This window comes from Puma concolor, chromosome C1, assembly GCF_028749965.1.
Source record: "Puma concolor isolate L17-30 chromosome C1, mPumCon1.1.hap2, whole genome shotgun sequence".
NCBI lineage: Eukaryota > Metazoa > Chordata > Mammalia > Carnivora > Felidae > Puma > Puma concolor.
The window spans coordinates 7409927-7428869 of NC_141674.1; the positions used below are offsets into that span (position 1 = coordinate 7409927).

Below are 18943 nucleotides of genomic sequence, written 5' to 3' on the forward strand. Positions count from 1 at the left end.
ATGAAAATCTCTGCAAATATTCCTTCTTCAAATATTTGTTGGGTGGTATTGAACATCATCTTGCCAAGCGAAGGATCGGTATTTCTAGGTATGACATTTGAACAATATCAAGGATAAAACTTGGTTCTTTATTAACTAGCCTCATTTGAGCTAAGCAGGTTGGTAAATTTACCTGAGTAGAGCTGGAAGCAGCCCTTTGTGACTTTCCTGCTTCCAGCTTTTCTTCCTTTCTTATGCATAAGCCTTATTCTTTAATATCTCTTATTAAAGTTCTCGAACTGGAGGGCCCCACTACTTTCCTATTTATGATCCAACAGGAGCCATTCCCCCCTGCCTCATATGTAGTCTCACTTGATCCTTTTTTTTCCCCCCTACTTAGCGGATGAGGAAGCTCCTGATTATGGCTCCGGAATTCGACAATCAGGAACAGCTAAAATATCTTTTGATAACGAGTACTTTAATCAGGTGAGAAGCCTTCTGGAAGGAGAAAAACCTCATAAAAGGAGAAAGTGGAAGACAGGTTTATAAGGAGGGTGTTCACCGGAGAACCGTTCTTCTGACTAGAATCACAAAAGATGGGTAACCCCGGGGTTGTTCGTAGATCATGGGACACATCTAACGCTTACAGAGGTAAAGGGGTATTTATATTTTATTGTATCGCCTTTTCTCAGGCAGCTCTCAATGCACATAGCTTTCCAGTCACCGTTACTTATTGGGCAAATAGACATAAGTAAGGAGATTGGGGAAAACACACTGCCGTGCAGCTTGATCATCCGCCTGCTCCTGCCTGTTTTCAGAATGACTTTTCTTCCGTGGCAATGACTCGTTCTGGTCTGTCTCTGGAGGAACTGAGGATTGTGGAAGGGCAGGGTCAGAGTTCTGAGGTCATCACTCCTCCAGAAGAAATCAATCGAATGAATGACTTGGGTACGTAGACAGAGTTTACTATGAATGGGGACATTTTCGAAGAGGGGAAAATATTGAGCACTGTCAAGAGGGACAGTTGCTTTCATCCACTGGGAGCGGAAATGCTCTGCTCTCTCCTCTTTGAAAGGTGGTGTGCATTATTTGGATCACCTGTGTGCTAATTTGCCCCTCTTTAGATTTGAAGTCAAGCACTTTGCTGGATGGTAAGATGGTCATGGAAGGGTTTTCTGAAGAGATTGGCAACCACCTGAAACTGGGCAGCGCCTTCACTTTCCGCGTGACAGTGCTACAGGCCAGTGGGATCCTTCCGGAGTACGCAGACATCTTCTGTCAGTTCAAGTAAGCCGCCCCCGGTTCCGCCATCCTGGCTGTTGACCCAGTCCTCTGTGAACCACAGGATGTACCACATATGTGACGTAGTACCGCTCTCATCAGGTACACAACCAGCAGTTTCTGAAATAAAGGCTTTCTTCACCCCAGATGGGACTGCTACCAGGCACGTAAAATGGTATGAAAGACAGTTGGCCGTGGGGAGGAGTGTGACCGTGCATCTGCCACAGGGTTCCGCTGTGGCCTGTCCCCTCTGCTGGCAGTACAGGATCTGACCTAGATAAGCCTGGTTATTAGTCATTCTAATGCTCTTCATGGAGCAGTATCTTACCAATAAACAAGCCTGAAGGCAGCGAATTGTCCATCCACCAATTATGCCTGTTGAATACTGACTTAAATAATATAAAGGAGAGTAAAATTCCACATCAACTGAAAAATAGCTAGTATGTGGAGAAGATGTGACGGGTTTGGCTCCTCCTCCGCTACAAGCTCTCTCCAGCCTGTAACCCTCTTGAGCCCTGGAATTCTTTTTAACACCTCCCTCGGAAAACACTTTTTTTGTCAGTCTTCAGGTTTAATGCCTCCAGACATCAGTATATCTTTTCAGTACTTGTGAAGGGCCACAGAGAGTGGCATCTGACCCGCCCTGTTCCATCAGTTGGCCCCTGGTGCCACCACGAGGCTGCTCTAGAAAGTTCTGCTGTCCCTCTCCCTCAGAATGTGCCTCGGCCTTCCCAGGCATCCTAATGCAGTTGACAAAGCACCGCCTTTCTAGAGATTTTAGCCAAGTCCTGAAGCAAATGTGATTACTGCATAGTAGACCACTAATGTCATTTGCTCTAACTCCTAGTTGTTGTTGAAGTATTGATTTTGCCCATTCAGTGTGTTTTCACTGGCAACCCTAAGTTAACATGGGTGGGGGGTGGGTGTGCAATGGAGTTTGCTAGATGAACCAGTTGCTTTGAGCTTTCATCGTTATTCTTGTGGGGCAACTGGAATATTTTAGGAAACAGACCTCCTTGGTTAACTGGCACCTGAAATGTCAGTAATGTTAGGTTGATCTTTTGTCCTAACATCTCCAAAGAGAGAGCAGCATCTCTACCTGGGGTCAGCTCTGGAGAAGACGGCATGTTGACTCATGTTGAAAGAAGATTCAGATTCTTCTTGAGCTATTACAGACTCTTATCTGGCTTGTGTAGAGAAGACACAGCTGTCAAGCAGTATGGACAGTTTCATGCATCACCAGTGTGGAACCCCAGGATATTTGTACCTGCTGTAATAAGCAGAACATGGAGGAGTATAGATTGCAAATCAAGTAATGCCCCTGGAGCCTCTGGCACGTATGGTGTATGGTCTGGATAGGAAGAAATTGGAAGGAAAAAAAGGAGTAAGATGTACAAGTAGGAGAGAAAGAGAGGGCTAAGGAGAAGAGTGAGAAGAAAACCAATAAGGTGCACGTAGTGCGGAACGCTTCAGTGCCGGCAGCAGGTGGCATCTGGGATGAGGAATGTGGGGCAAAAGTACACTGCTGCCCTCAGACTCCGTGAGCTGATTTGGAAGACAGGGAGTTCATAATCCTGGTTTCGGCACCCTATTCAAAGTATTCATTCCTTTCCCCGCCTTGTTTTCTTGTGGGATGTCCTTCCGATGGATATTTCTGTCTGGGAGTAAGTCTTTGTATTGAGTTTGCTTTAATTCTCTACCTCTTTTCATTTCAGGCTAATAGGGAGGAAGAGAGAACAATAAAAACTCACAGTCTGTGAGAATAAGCATAGTCTATCGCTTCACAAATATTTCAGGAGTATCTTCTGTATCTGGAGCACTGTAGGAGATACTCGCTGTCTCTCGGGGAGACAGGCATGTAAATACATTATTTTAAAGAGTGAAATTGCTGTCGAGGAAAAGATGGGTCCCTAGTGCTGTGGGAAGACAGAACTGTTTGGGTGAGCTGGGGAAGACTTCCTGGAGGAGCTGACGTTTAAATCTAATCTTTGCAGGTCTTTAGGGAGACTCCTAGGCAAGAATGCCAAACACAGGCTTTAGCACTACCTTACAGAAGCCTGAATATGCCACATCTTTTCTACACAAAATGATTTTATAATTTTGTTTTCTCAGTAAAATATGTTCCTACAAAGAAACAGTAATTCCCTGAATTCACTCTTGCTCTGCTATCTGAGGTCTTGCATATGCGTTCAGGTGGCTAAGTGGTCAGGGTCAGTTAATCTTTCGGTCATTTTTGAAATAAAATCTAAAATGCTATCTGAGTGATCATGGAAAACGTGCATTACAAGGAACTACAAATTACTTGGCTCAGTGAAAGCCTCTGCCTGAGTAGGCTGCTCCTTTCCATACGATCCAAGTCAGGTTCCTACGACATCGATGTTGATGAAACTGTTTAATGTGCAATTCATGTGTCTTATTTTTTTATTAAGCTTTTTGCATCGCCACGATGAAGCGTTCTCCACCGAACCCCTCAAAAACAACGGCAGAGGAAGTCCTCTGGGCTTTTATCACGTGCAGAATGTAAGTGGTTTTTGCCAAAGGCCTTGCAGGTTTGGGGGCCCCCATAGCGGCTGGTGTTAGGCCCTCGTCCTGTGTGGGCAGGCTCTGGCTTTCTCAGCCCAGGAGGAAGGATCGTCCAAACTGCTGTGCCTGGGGTTGGGGCTGGCGGGGGAGGGAGCTTCCTGGTGAGAATAGACAATGGAGGGAGTGGCTAGAGCGGTGAGGTCATCCTCAGCGGACCGTGCAGCCAGCCTTCCCTGTGTAACAATGTGGGGGTTGGTCTGCCAATAAAATCTTCTATCAGTTTGAATGTAGTGAGTTGTTTTTAGTGTTTCCTTCCTAGAAAAATACGCACGTTTAGTACGAGTTTTGTTAAAGTTAACGTATTATTCTTTAAACTAGAAGATACTTACGTTGCTCAGTTGCAAATAAGGTTAAAAAAAAAAACTACGTTATCTTTTGTAGCTAAATTAAGATTCAGTCTGTTTTCCTTGCAGCTGATACTATGATTAATCCGTTAGTGCCCCTTACAGCTCTCTCAGACGTGGAGTAAGACAACAGAGCTTCTGTCTCTTCCAGGAAGGGTCACCCAAACTCTGTTCAGAAGTCATCATCCTCACAATAGCTAACATTCTTTGAAAGCTTATTTTGTGTCAGTCACTGTTCTGAGACACTTGTGTGTCTTAATTCGTTTAATCCTCACCTTTCTATCTCAGACCCTCATGACCCTCAAATGACAGCTGAGATAACTGAGGCGCAGAACAGTTCAAGTCACTCACCAAGGTTACAGAGCTCACAAGAGGCAGAGATGGGGTTTAAGCCCAGAGCAATGTGGCTGTGGTGTCTAGGATATTCACTACGACCTGAACCGCTCTCCTTCTCTTGTTAACCGTATTCACTCTCTAAAGTCCGAGCGGAAAGGACAGCTCTGAAGACGGAACGGCAAACACGAAACCCACTTTCTTTATGTTTAATTGCATGAGTATGAGCATGCGTGTATCTGAGAAATGCTCATGAGGATAGTGTGCACAAGGACTGTGCTGACGCCACCAGGGAAGAGTGATGAATCACAGAGGGTTGTGTCCCCGAAGAGCTTAGGATGATAGAGAAATAAAACGCATATTGAAACGGTAGTATCACATGGCCTAGAGACCTTACTTATTAGCAAGGTATTTGTTAAATGCAAAGGAAGTAGAAAGAAGGGAAAGTTATTTCCATTAACAGAAAGATACTTTAGGTTACTTTTTCTGTGGGGGCAGGGGCGGGGTTGGTAGTTGGGTGGGGAAAGGAGGTGGGAACTTTCTGAAGGATGTAGCGTGATAAGAAAAGGTGGGTCAGACTTGGTTATGTACCTGGTGCCTTGTCAACAGGCATGGTTTTCTCACTGTCGTTACTATTCGAGCCAGGCCTGGAAGTCTGCGAATGACTTACAGGCACAGAGACAGGAGCAGGCCTTACAGGCAGGGCGATAGCCTGTGCAGGTCCTCAGGCACAACAGGGGAGAGAGGAGCGGCAGGTGAGTTTATGCTAAAACAGTAAGTGTGTAAAGGGCAGCAGGTGCAGGTGACGGAGGGTCTTGAAGGCCTAAAGCTTATTACTAAAGTAGCTTTAGAATGAAAACCAGTGCGGAGCCCCTGTCTTGGTGTGGGAGACCCGCAGAGTCAAATCCCCAGCACACCCTGGCTACTCAGAAGTGCTAAAATTCTGACTGCAGCAAAAATATGGGTTTGTTAGAGTAAATCATTCCCTAATCTAGCTTGGCTTTATTCCTCATTAGATTGCAGTGGAGGTCACTGAATCATTCGTGGACTATATCAAAACCAAGCCGATAGTATTTGAAGTCTTTGGGCATTATCAGCAGCACCCGCTTCATCTGCAAGGACAGGACCTTAACAGGTTTGGACCAGAGAAGCAAAGATTCTTGTTGCTGATATTATCGTTGGCTTGTTCTTACTGTCATTGCCGCTTGACGGGAAGGAAAAAATCTTTTGCGGGACTAAGAGAACTGAAGAACAGTTTTCTGTGGGCCCTGATAATTTCCTCTTTAGAAACGTCACCACCTTTTTTCTAAGCCACCGAACCACTAATTGTAGGTAGAGCGCATTGAATTTTGCCCAGCTGACCTGGGGTGCTGTCTCTTTTGTAGGAAGAGACTTTGAATAGGATAGAGAGTTGAGGTGATGCGACATGAGAATTCTGTGTTAATTGTTCCTAACTAACCCAGAACTATATGAAGCATAAGCTGTAAGTAGAGACGTTGAAAGTGATGAGGAGAGCGGCAATGGGGCCTTTTGGGAGATGGCAGAGTGTCCGTGTTAACAGAAAACTTCTGTTTATTAACTGTTTATTAACCCAAGGGCACTGTTGTTAAAATGTCTTAGCCTCAGTTTCACTGTGTGGGGTTATATCTGGTATCTGATATTAGGCCTCATTTGCAAGTGCCAGGGATCCGTTTCTAGAGGGGATTTAAACACGCCATTGATGGGACCCTTTCTCAGTCTTGAACTTTGTCCCCTTCCTTTGCAGCCCGCCTCAGCCATCTCGACGCTTCTTCCCTCCGCCCATGCCGCTCTCCAAGCCAGGTGAGCCCTCCTTGGGGTGACACGGCTCTGATTCTGATGGCTTTTCAGATAGAAACCATTTGCACATTCCCGCTCCACTCGGTGTGTGCTTACATATTCCTGTGTCTAGCAGGAGCTAGGATTCTTGGTTCCTGATTTAAATGGGAAGTCAGAAACGATAGGGCTCTCTCTCCCTGCCAACTTTCTGGTCTTCTTATTACAGATTTTCATAAGCTCCCTGTCCCTAAATCTCTCTGCTTTTTGTATGTAACTCCTCATAACTGATTGGCGACCGCGCGTTTCTTTGCGTATCAAATGTATTCTGCATGTTCATTCATCTGTTTTGCTTTCTCTTCATTCTCATCCTCTCTCCTTGTTGCCCACTTGCCACCTTCCCACCCCGCCCACACTTGCTCTCCACCTCCGTACTGCTGCTCTCCATCCTGCCTTCAGACCATGAGAGAAAGATTGAACTGATTCGGTTTCTCGTAGCTGACTATGTGAATGTGCATGTGTTGGACGCGGTTTCTGAGCACGCCAACGCGCTTGCTTCCTCCGCTGTTGCCACCTTCCGGGATGGGGCAGACACATCGCCCCCTTTCCTCCCTCTGCCAGTTCCCAGCTGCCAGAGTGAGAGGGCACCTAAACGAGATGGTTAGTAGCCGACTTAGCTCTGCCTTAGATGTAGAACCGTCCTCCGGGCTCATCCTAAAGCCTGGCTCTCTGCGTACGAAACGCTGGGGTTTCTCCTTGCTGCTTGACCCGAACGTAGAGTCTAGCATGTTGTCAGGACCATGTTTCCTTTGGAGAGATGTGAGGACACACCTTCTCTCCTTGTGCCTCTTTCGCATCGCCACGTAAGGTGAGGGCCTCATTGTGTTTGCTCGTTTGGATTCTTTGTAATGGTATCTTTAATTTTCAAGATTTTTATTAGCGAGTGGGTTTTGTTTTTGTTTTTTTAATGCTTCTGATTTCACTTTCTGACCATCAGGTGATCACCAGAATCAGTGACACTATTTTTTTCTTGACTAGCATCACCAACTAGTGTGGAATTCAGCTGGAGTGAATAGTGCAGACAGGCTAACATTTGACTGGTGCTGTATGTATTGGGCCCCTTTAGATACTTCCTGGGTATCTAAATACCCAGGTATCTATGAGTGGGTCCTCACGATACCTTTTCAAGATAGCAGGCTAAATATTAACGATCTACGTTTTGTAGATGAGGAGACAGACTCCCAGAGATTAAGCAACTCAACCCAAGTCACATAGATAGTTAGTGATTGAACGGTATTAGATCCCAAGCCACCGGACTCTCACTCCAGTGCTCCCAGGTTCTGAGCAGAGAGCGCTCTTTGCATTGCCAGATTTTAGAATTTCTGTGTAGCGTTTCAAAATACCCACCACGTAGAATTTGGAATTCTTGGAAATACTGTGTTTTTGGCTAACTTATTTCACCAGTACAGTTAATAACATGGAATTTAAATGTGAAGAAAATGTGTAACGTAAGATCATTTATAGAATCCTGTATTTGCATCTTGGACCAGTGGTTCCTAAACTTACCCGCACATTAGAGTCCCTAGACGGGGTTCAGTCTTCTTGGCGGACTGGGTCCCACCCCTGGAGATTATGATTTACTTGCCTGGGCTTTGCTTTAAGATCCCTGGGTGACTCCAGTGCGCAGGGAGGTTTGGGCACCACTGGGTGGGAGCACGGGTTCTCCTTCACGCACTCCAGCTTTGAAGAGAGCCTGTGACGTACGAGGCTCTGTCCACACCGTCTCTCCCACAGTGTTACCGTGCTACACATGCCAGAACATACGACAGTCTGAGGAAGGTCTTTGAATAGTTTTGTGAGCACGTTCACTCTGCACGGAACCCACTTTCTTGTCAGTGGATACCGTTTGTTGAGAGGCAGCAAGAAGCCGACTCTCCATTTTCCCAGTTCTCTGAATTTAGAGTCACTAATGCAGTAGATGGTGACATTTTTCCGAGTCTTCTGCATTGAAATGGAGCCCTGACTTCCGTTGCCTTTTTCCCAAGTGTGTCCTTGAAGAGAAGTTTATACTTTTACTAAGTAGACTTGGACCAGATTTTGACATTTTCTAAAAACTTTTGAAAGTTCCAGCTACCAAGTTAAACACCATGAGCAAAACCAGCCTTGGCCAGAGCATGAGCAAGTACGATCTTCTGGTTTGGTTTGAGATCAGTGAACTGGAGCCTACAGGAGAGTAAGTCCAACTTTCTAAATTTTTAAACAAGGGCAAAGTTTTTCAAAATTAAAAAACGCAATTTTGAGCCTCTCTGCTCATATTCAGGTTAATGAATCATCGTCACTGTTGACTTCCCGTTTTGAAGTGAATTTTTGGTGGTGTTATTCTTTTGAATTAGATGTTTGCCAAAGAAGGGACTGTCCAGAATACTAATTTGCCTTCTTGTTAGCAACAGCAAGAACGTGGAGACTGGCACCTTGTATGAGGGAAGAAAACTTACACAGTGGGTTTTAATAGCAGCAGAGCAAAGGGAATCAGAAGCATTTTGTGCATAATATAGTCACAACTTATCTTAATAATCTCAGTGAGAGGATTTGGGGGCAGAATGTTTAGACCAGGGTTTCTCAGCCTTAGCACTGTTTTGGGCCAGATAAGTCTCCGTCATGGGGGCGGTCCTGTGTATCGTAGGATATGTAGTTGCATCCCTGGCTTCTTCTCACAAGGGGCCAGTAGCACCTGCCTTCAGTGTGACAACCAAAAATGTCCTCAGACGTTACAAATCACCCCCGGTTGAGGTCTGTTGTCCTAGATGAAAAGAATCAACATCAGCTTACTCTCTGTGAGCTGTGTTAGAGCGAGTGGTGAATATAATTCTTGTTCACAGTTGTCTCTAATTGCGTTTGGAAAAACACAAATAAAGATCCCATTCCTGAAACAGAGGCAAGGGGCTTTACTGGTTAATGTAAAGGGTAAGGAAAAAATGTTATCCTAATGATCCTCTGTTTATAATGCTGAGAATCACCCTCACGATCATCTCCATGAAACATTTTTTGTGTTCCTACTGATAGGAGAGTCTGGCTGTATCAGTCCCATATTTCGTTGTCAGTAGTGACACGGCTTTAAGAAGCTGTACTTTCCGTACACAGATCTATAATGTGATTATAACTTGCGTCATGAGGGAGACATAGTTATAGTAGTAGTTTCTACTGAGTTAATTGCTTTCTGATCCTTAAAAACTACCTGAAATCTGAAATGACCCCTTTCCTACCTCCTGACACTTGCTGTTGCAGTTGTACATTATTTATGGAATATCTGTTATGCAGGAGGCTGGGCGGGAGCCAAAAATGTTACTGTGCTTTGAGCACTTGGGTCTAGTAAGGGGGATGTGGCACGGATACGTGAGAAGGTCTATTAAATGCAAGTGACCGTGTGACTCACTGAATGCCCAAATGGTGAGGAAGAAACCGAGACCACTGGGGGATGTCGCAGCAGAGAAGACCTTGCGGGCGGAGCCCTCCGCGCAGGCGTCCCGTCTGACTGCTTTCTCTGCGTTTCTGTTCTTCTAGGTACATCCCAGCCGTGGTTGACCACACAGCAGGCTTGCCCTGCCAGGGGACATTTTTGCTTCACCAGGTACTAATGAGGGAGCCAGAGAGGGCCTAGGAGAGAACCAAAACAGAGCTCTTTCTGTGTCTCTGTTTTCCCTCTCCACTTTAAGCAGATTTGGGGATCAGGAGACACTGTACTTTTTTTTCCTTTTTTGTGCATTTTTTAATGTTTCTTCCTCAGACCTTGGCTTGTATTATACCCTTGCTCATACGTAGAAATATATTTTGAGAGACCTATTTTGAAAAAGACTTTTATTCAACTACTATAATTTGTGCAGCTCGCATGTCATTTTATGCAATTTTATCTTCTTGTATATAGTTTCCATGTGTGGAGACCGTACTTTTATAGTTAAAAGTTCTTAATGGGGATAGAGGATGAAAGTTGCAATGGACTAAAATCTGGCCATGAAATACAGGTGTCCTCCTTTGGTAAATCAATAGTGGATTCGGTCAGTGCTCCAACATGCTTATGCCCGGGGCGCCTGGCTGGCTCCGTCAGCGGAGCCCGTGACTCTTGCTCTCGGGGTTGTGAGTTTAAGCCCCACATTGGGTGTAGAGATTACTTAAAAGTAAAATCTTTAAGAAAAATGCTTATCACCCAGGTGGGCATAGGAGCTGAGGGTCTCATATTCTGGGTCTACCATCTAGTCACTTGTTCTTGAAGCCATATCAGAACCTGGCTCTTCCTCAGTCCCTGACCTATATCCCTTTGTTTAGAGTAACCGTGGAGGGGCGCCAAGGCGGCTCAGTCAGTAGAACGTGTGACTGATCTCAGGGTGTTGTGAGTTCAAGCCCCACATTGGGTGTGGAGCCTACTTTAAAAAAAAAAAAAAAGAGAGAGAGAGAGTGGGGACAGCATTTCCCCCTCTCCGTTCCTCTCGTCTTGCCCACCCGCACACCATGCAGTCCAGAAAACAGCACACAAGAGGAAATCCTAGATTGTCCCAGCTAAATTACAAGCCTGCTCCGTTACCTAGGGCATCCAGCGAAGGATCACGGTGACCATTATCCATGAGAAGGGGAGTGAGCTCCATTGGAAGGATGTTCGTGAGCTGGTGGTAGGTGAGTACATTCCCTCAGCTGAGGACAGAGCCAGGCTTTTTAGAGGAACACAGGGAATGTGCAGAAAGAGTACTGGAGAATATGCGGCCTAGAGTTTGAAACTACTCTGTTTCTCAACTCCCATCATTAGGGATATGTTATTCCAGCAGCCATTATTTTCTTAATGCTTATTTATTTTTGAGAGAGGGAGAACAAGAGAGAGCGAGATTGGGGGAGGGGCGGAGCGGGAGGGGGAGAGAGAGAGAGAGGGAGAGAGGGAGAATCCCAAGCTGGCTCTGTGCTGTCAGCACAGAGCCCGACACAGGGCTCAATGTCATGAACCGTGAGATCATGACCTGAGCTGAAATCAAGAGTCGGATGCTTAACCAACTGAGCCACCCAGGTGCCCCGCAACCAACCGTTATTTTACTCAACTACCATGGGAATGGCTCCGTTTGAAAGCTTCTGAGAGGGCATAAGAGAAGTGTCTGCTCATTGTAAGCCTGCGGTTTTGTTGAGGAGACAACATATGTATGTGCAAAGCAGTGGGGGGGCGCCTGGCTGGCTTAGTCAGTAGAGCATTCGACTCTTGATCTCAGAGTCATGAGTTCAAGCCCCATGTAGAGTGTAGAGATTACTTAAATTAATAAGTAAACTTAAAAAATAATAAATAAATAGAGCAGTTTGATGAGTAAGTGCCAAAATGAGGGCAAGTGAGAAAGACCCCGGGCTGAGAATTAACAATGGAAAGGATCCAGGAGGATCTCAACAGATGTGGGAAAAATTAGAAGGTTCTCATTTGTCTTGTTTTCCATACACAGAAACATCTTGAAAAGAGAGTCAGGAACATGTCTAACATGCAGATGGCTAGAAACCCATGGCCAGGGTCTCCTGATGAGAAGAAAAAACTGGATAAACCGTATAAGCTTTAGAGTCCAAGGCAGGGTTCTGGATCCTGTGTTGCCATGGACCCCTTTGGCAGTGGGATAGCCTCAGAATTAATGTTTTTAAATGTAGAAAATAAAGTACGGTTGACCCCTGAACAGAGTAAGGGTTAGAAGTGCAGTTGGATAGGGGCATCTGGGTGGCTCAGTTGGTGAGGCATCCGACCTCAGCTCAGGTCATGATCTCACGGTTCGTGGGTTTGAGCCCCTTGTTGGGCTCTGTGCTGACAGCTCAGAGCCTGGAGCCTGCTTCAGATTCTATGTCTCCCTCTCTCTCTGCCCCTCCCTCCCTCCCTCCCTCCCTCCCTCCCTCCCTCCCTCTCTCTTTCTGTCTCTCAAAAATAAACATTAAAAAAAATTGTTTTGAAGTGCAGTTGAATATTTGCATATAATTTTGACTCCCCACAATTTAACTGCTAACAGCCTCTTGTTGACCAGAGCCTTCCTGATAACGTAAACAGTTGATTAACATGTATTTTGTATGTTTTATGTATTATATACTATATTCTTAAAGTAAGCTAGAGAAAAAAACATTATTAAGAAAATTATAAGGGTGGGAGGGTGCGCCTGAGTGGCTCAGTTAGTCAAGCGTCCGACTCTTGATCTCAGCTCCGGTCTTGATCTCAGTGTCATGAGTTTAAGCCTTGCTTTGGGCTTCACACTGGGCATGAAGCCTACTTTAAAAAAAACAAAAAAACCATGGGGGAAGAAAATCATAAGAGAAAATATATTTACAATACTATCCTGTATTTACTGCAAAAACAACTGTGCGTAAGTGGACCCATGCAGTTCAAACCCATGTTGTTCAAGGGTCAGCTGTACATAGGGTTACAAAGGGAACTAGTGATACTGAGATTGCTCAAATACTAAATAAATTCATAGTATAAGCTTTTCTTCATATTAATGCATTAAATGCATTAAAGAAGCAGCAGGTCTAATTTCTATCACTCAGAGCAGTGATGAATGTTGAGATATTCTACCTTAGTATGACATGAAAACATCTGATTTCTACAGGGATAGAGTCACAGCTTCTGCTGATTTTCCTGTGGATCGTCTCCTCCCTTCATAATTGAAGGAAATGCCACATTTTAGTCAGAGGCTCATGAAAATAAAGTTGTAATTTTTTTTCTCATTCAAGCTCATGGACCTCCTGAATTTTATACATAGACCCCTTGAGTATCTGTGGACCACATTAAGAACCCCTAGAAGGGAGATTGTACTCTCTTCTGTCTAGGGCAGTGGTTTTTCAAGCTTTTTTTTTTTTATTATTGTTTTTTTTATTTTAACAAACTCTTGTGTAGTCCTTACTCTATACCAGGTACTTTCCTGAATGCTCTAAAAATATTATTTAACATAACAAATATATAACATGGTTTTAACAATCATGTAAGGGAAGAATTGCTAATCACACTTCATAGAAGAGGAAACAAAGACTCAATATGCCTAAGCTTCACAGCCAGAAAGTGTTAAAGCTGAGATTTGAACCCAGACAGTCTAACTCCAGAGGCTGTGCTCTTAGCCTCTCTGCAGTACGTCCCCTAGTGTTCACTGGAAAACAGAGTTGTAGGATTTTGAACAGGAAAGTGGTGGGGCGCCTCCGTGGCTCAGTCGGTTAAGCATTCGATTTCAGCTCAGGTCAGGATCTTCTGTAAGTTCGAGCCCCGTGTCGGGCATCTATGTTGATGGCTCAGAGCCTGGCACCTGCTTTGGATTCTGTGTCCTCTCTCTCTGTTCCTCCCCCACTCACGCTCTGTCTGTCTCTCTCAAAAATAAATAAACATTAAAAAAAATTTTTTTAAGTGGTATAATGAAGGCAGTGGCTTCAGAAGTCTCTGTAAGGTGAGTGTAGGGTGGATTGGAGAGGGGGATGAGGTGAGCAGCCAGGAGATCAGTGAAATGGCCATCGCAGTGTTCCAGACGGGAAGGGGGCGACCTTTGTGAGCAGGAGGTGGTATGAGAACTAGAAGTTGAGATGAGTATGAGAAACTCCAAACAAAGAGTCAGTAAGGTTTCACAATTGACCAAATGTGGGGAGGAAAGGGAAGACAACAGGGGGAAGAGTGGAGGACCATTTGGTGGTTGGCTAAGTGACCCTTCCGGCACCCCAAGGTACACAGGTTTAAAAGTCTCTCTTTGGCTTAATGAGTTTCTGTTGTGTTGTTAAGTGTACCCCTGTCCTAGTTTCTTTATTCTTCCTCGTAGGCCGGATCAGGAACAAGGCTGAAGTGGATGAGGCTGCGGTCGATGCTATCCTCTCCCTAAATATTATCTCTGCCAAGTACCTGAAGTCCTCCCACAACTCCAGCAGGTAGGGCCCCTGAGCAGCGTGATGAGTCAGCCCCGTGCAGGTTGACGCCACACCTTTAGATTCCCCATTCGCCGGTGACTCCTGTCCAGGGGCAGGAACGAATTCCTCTTTCACTTCAGACATCCCTTTCCTCCCTGCCACTCTGCTCTCCAAAAGGAAATAATTGTGGAGTTACACGTATGTGGATCCGTTACCAATACTGAGTGAAAATACTCTCTCCGGGATAGAGTTTGAGTAGATGAAACACAGTCTTAGAGACGAGAACAGAAAAAGAAAATTCAGCATTCTTCCCAAGGGTTTAAAAGTACAAATTAATTACTGCTGAGACTAGGTGCTCTCCTATGAAGTGGTTGCTGTGGGAAAGGTCTGTCTGTCCTAAGTGTCATGGAAACGTGCCCTCCTGGGCTCAGCAAACCCTCCTGTGTTTGTCCTTTGCTGCTGCCAGCATAGGCTCCAGGATTCTTAGTATTTGCTTTTCATTTTCGTTCACTCATAAAGGAGATAAATTCATATGTATAAACTCTTCTGACCAAGGTTATCTGCTGTAAATAATGAATTTTATTTTATTTTTAATTTTAAACTGGCTTCCCTTAAAATTCCATTTTATAATCAAGTGATGACAGACAATGCATAAAGTACATAGCCAGTCTACTTTCCCATGTCAGACTGGAGATAAATCTTCTGGGCCCCTCACGTCCCCAGGAAAGGAGTTCTGTCACTGTGTACAGAGACTCCATTCCTGTATGTAGCAATGGCTGGGAAACGGGTGGCTGTGTGTGCAGATGTGGGCTCAGAACACTGCCTTTGCATTACAGGAGGACTTCTGGATACTTCTGTGTATTCCTGAAAAACTTGCTCACATCTATGCTGGGAAGAGGGAGAGGAAAAATGAGACAAAAGGCAGAAATGGGATTAAAAGTTTGGGCCAGAGTTAATTTTTTTCCACCGTTTCCTTGTGTTACAGTTTTGCATAGGAAAGAGGAAAAAAAGCAAATATCTGTTCGCTTTTTGCCTGTAGGAGGAGCTGCAGGCGCTGTGAGGGAGAGGGACCGAGTATGAGGGTGTACCTGTATGGGGGGCCGGGGCGGACAGAGGGACAGAAGCGTGCTCTGGTCCTCCCTGGTCCGTTCCTGGGCAGAATCGTGAGCAGTACCATTTCTCTGAAGTCCTCACTAACCCTGCATGGTATCCTCGCCTGCCGAGGCAGCCGGCATGCACCATGTTTTCTTTGCAGATATGAGAAATAGATCCTAAATATTCCTAGGCTACTTAGCAAAACTCACAGGGAAGGATGATGTTTGGTTGCAACGCTGGTTGAGCTAAATGGCCTGTGTTAGAGTGACCTTCGGAAGTCCCGGGATTCATACCTGGCCGCAGGTCAGATGCAGCAGGAAATGAATTTGGCTTTTGTCAAAAGCAGCTTATCTTCCACGATAGAGGTGTAGAGTTAATTAATCAAAAAAGTCGGCCAAAGTCAAGGAAAATAGAAAGATATGCACTTTGAACGTTTTAATTTAAGCTCCAGAAATGTACGTTATCTTGTCAAGCTCTTGCTGTAGGGCCAAGGCCTTGTCTTTAATTGTAGCCTTATTTATTGGACTTGGGATGCTCTTTCTTGCAAAAGCACACCCATAATTCATCATCTGTGATTTTTAATTTTGTGGAGCAAGAAGTAGAAACCTCTGAAGAAAATCGAATGGCAAAATCCTGTCAGCTTTCTATCATCTGTCATTACAATTTTAATATTTCCCTTTTTTATATTGATCGCACCCAAACTTAGTTTGACAGCTGTTTTTTGACAGCTGAGTTGTTTGACAACTCAGCATTATCAAATCTTTTAAAAATGTCCAACTTAGTTTTGTTTCACACTGAACAAAAATTATTTTTGCCCTCACGTTACATTGTTTTGCCTAATACTGGATTAATTTAGATAATCATGGGAAGTACAACTGCATAAACAGGGTCAAGACCAGGTACTATTGACACTTGATAAGCACACCACTCAGTTCTGGGGAGCAGACTGTCTGGGTGGATGAGATACCCATCTAGTTTAGGGTGTGTAGTGCGTGATGGACATCCATCTTTCCATTTTAGGAATACGGAGAGCCTAAGCTAATTGGGCAAGTTGCTAAATGGAATTTGGTTAAGAGCTTTTGTTCTTTTCGCCTAAGGTTTAATGTTTAAAGGTGAACTTGAACTCCAGTGTGAGTGTGTGGTGCACGTGTGTCTAGGAGAGAGCACCTCTGGGTATTGATGGTGGCGTGTGACCAACAGGGGCCACTGCAGCTTTTCTTTCCAGTCCCGCATCTGTGTTACCGAATTGCTTTGGTTTTCCCTTAACTCTGCAGCAACTTCCTACCCCTTCCAGTACTGAGTCATCTGCAGAGAGGGGGTGTTAATAGAGGTGGTCTCCACATTCCCTTCTGTGCCCAGCATTTTCCTTAATTAAATGTTTTGGGAGAGAGGGACCCGTGTCACTGTAAGCTGTCTATCAAATTGTGCCCCATGGAGTTCTGTGTCAATTGTCCACTTGAATTTACTTTGCTTAACAGCAGATGTGTCTTATGTATTTTTTTTTTCGCTTTTGCTTTCCTCTCCTCTTTCCTTTTTTGTTCCACTGCTGCACTAACAAAAGCCTTTTCTGTGTTTTTGCAGGCTCTTTCTTGATAAGGACATTCCTAGGTATTTTCTGTTTGCTTTTTTGCACATAAAGATTCTAGTCTATCAGAATGCTTTATGTCTTACGTTGCTTGGACTACTATTTTAATTTAGTAGTTTTTCCCCGTGCAGACCTAGGATAGAGCAACACCTTCTCCGGCACCCTTTGTTCCCTGGGTTTTCCTGATGTGTATAGTTTCACACACAGCTTCTTAAATGATTGGCAGAGTTCGTATTCTCTCATTCCATTTACTAGACCTGTCCATTTAATTCTTGTGCGCCTTCGGGTTTTCCTCTGCTGCATTACCGATTAGAGCGTTACTCCCCTCCTTTCGTGGAATCTCGGGCTGGGTTTTCTGTTCTTTGTCTGTCCTGTCTCTGTCAGCAGCTTGAAAGGTTTGTTGCTTTGTAGCTTTGCATAATTACTCACTGTTTTCTTTGTTTTGTCCTGTGCCGTAGAAGAGACCAGTTTAGCTATTTGGGCAGCTGAGTCTGTGAAAAATAGGCTGTTTATTTTTAAACATTTCTCTTTCTCTGTCAGGACTGCTTGTCTTATCTATTTTCTTCTTTTGCAGTAGAAAAAAGTCCTGGTTCAATAGTGAAGGAAGTCTTTGCCCATCTCTCTTCATCTGATTTAGGGAAGAAAAATTAAGGAAGTGATGCATGACAACATAGCCTAAAATGTCTGTTTGGTTTTTAAAGATACACACACACACACACACACACACACACACACACACACACACACACACTGCCATTGTTCAGAACATCTCGAGAAATCCATTTGGGATTATTTCTTAACCACCATAGGAGCCATACAGGGAAACATGTCTCAGGACTCAGCCCTGTTTCTAATTCTAAATTCTCTTGCTAGCTTGATTCAGTTGACATTTCTCACCAGTCTTGTTTCTTAACAACCATCTCTGAAGGATTGCCATCTTCAGTGGGTATTCCAAAAGAATGTGCTGCAGCACCCCCAAGTGCCAAACAAAACAAAAAAATCCCCTCCCCTGCAAATGCAGGAAGATTCTACTGGAGTCAAAAATTCCTTTTTGTTAGCCAAGGTTCTACCACTGAAATTTCCTCCTTAGGTTAAGTGAAAACCCAACCTGAAAACAGAAATGAAGAGGCTTTTCTTTGACAAATTCAAAACATTTGCCTCTGTTGAAAGAGAGCCGTGAACCCTAAATATTGGCACTGGGAGGTGCTAAGTCACGGTATGAAAATTTAACGGGTCAGAGATTACAGGCAGGAGGGACAGGGACTTCTGTCCGGCTTCTCCAGAGTAATAGATGCCCTCGCTCTAAGAAGGGGGTTCATTCCACTTCAGCACAGGTGTGTCCAGATCTTGTGGTGTGACAGGTAGGCCCCAATCCAGGTACCTCGACACACACAGGGACACAATAAAAGCAGAGTCTCAGGTGACAGAGCTCTCAGGGAGCTTCTGCCCAAGTAGTGCTTATCACCACCCAGGATTAGAATGTGTTTTAAACCAAAATGAACTATTTGATTGAAACAGGGCGCTGTGGATGCATGAAGTGTTCTCTGCTGAGCCCAGGAGCCCAGGAAGACTTCCGCCATCCTTTGTGGTTGCTTTTTGAGACCCTTGGTTGCTTTACCTGTCTCTGTCTTGTTAAATGTTTCTTTGTTCCTTTGGTGTCTTTGTATTTTCTTGACCCATCCACACTGCATCAAAAGCTAGGCGTTTGAGAGAGTGGCAGGTACTTGCGGAAGACTTCGATGTGGAAGCAGCTACAAAATGAACTGGTCAGGCTTCTAGAAGAGCTCCCTAGTCTGACACGTGGAGGATGAGGTGTGGCTAGGGAGTTCTTTTAGAAGTGAATTGTTTTCTCTCGACAGTTTCAGGAGAAGGAAGCACGGGCATGTGTTTAGAGAGAAAATACGCCAGTTATTTGTCACAGGAAATCTAGAAAAGACAGCAATAGCAAGGTTACCATTTGGGAAGGAGTTAGGAGGAGTGTATTGGGCAGGAAGCAGAGTGTGCACAAACGCTTGCCAGCTGAGTCGGGCGAGAGCCAGTAGTGATGGAACATGCACTGTCGGAGGTAGACACC

At 44.6% G+C, this 18943-nt stretch overlaps 1 protein-coding gene across 28 annotated transcripts in view; it reads left to right on the forward strand.

The window, feature by feature from the left end:
- Positions 1–18943, forward strand: part of KIF1B (kinesin family member 1B) — a 146413-nt gene that overhangs the window by 110188 nt on the left and 17282 nt on the right. For 14 of the 28 annotated variants that reach the window (XM_086715627.1, XM_086715635.1, XM_086715642.1 and 11 more), the window contains 12 exons: positions 380–465; positions 798–927; positions 1104–1266; positions 3690–3780; positions 5537–5655; positions 6286–6341; positions 6774–6974; positions 8439–8547; positions 9876–9942; positions 10895–10979; positions 14105–14210; positions 16866–16892. In XM_086715627.1, coding sequence (XP_086571753.1) covers positions 380–465; positions 798–927; positions 1104–1266; positions 3690–3780; positions 5537–5655; positions 6286–6341; positions 6774–6974; positions 8439–8547; positions 9876–9942; positions 10895–10979; positions 14105–14210; positions 16866–16892 — 1240 coding nt within the window. The remainder of the gene's footprint in view (positions 1–379; positions 466–797; positions 928–1103; positions 1267–3689; positions 3781–5536; positions 5656–6285; positions 6342–6773; positions 6975–8438; positions 8548–9875; positions 9943–10894; positions 10980–14104; positions 14211–16865; positions 16893–18943) is intronic. The other 14 variants (XM_086715640.1, XM_086715646.1, XM_086715649.1 and 11 more) reach the window with 4 other exon arrangements.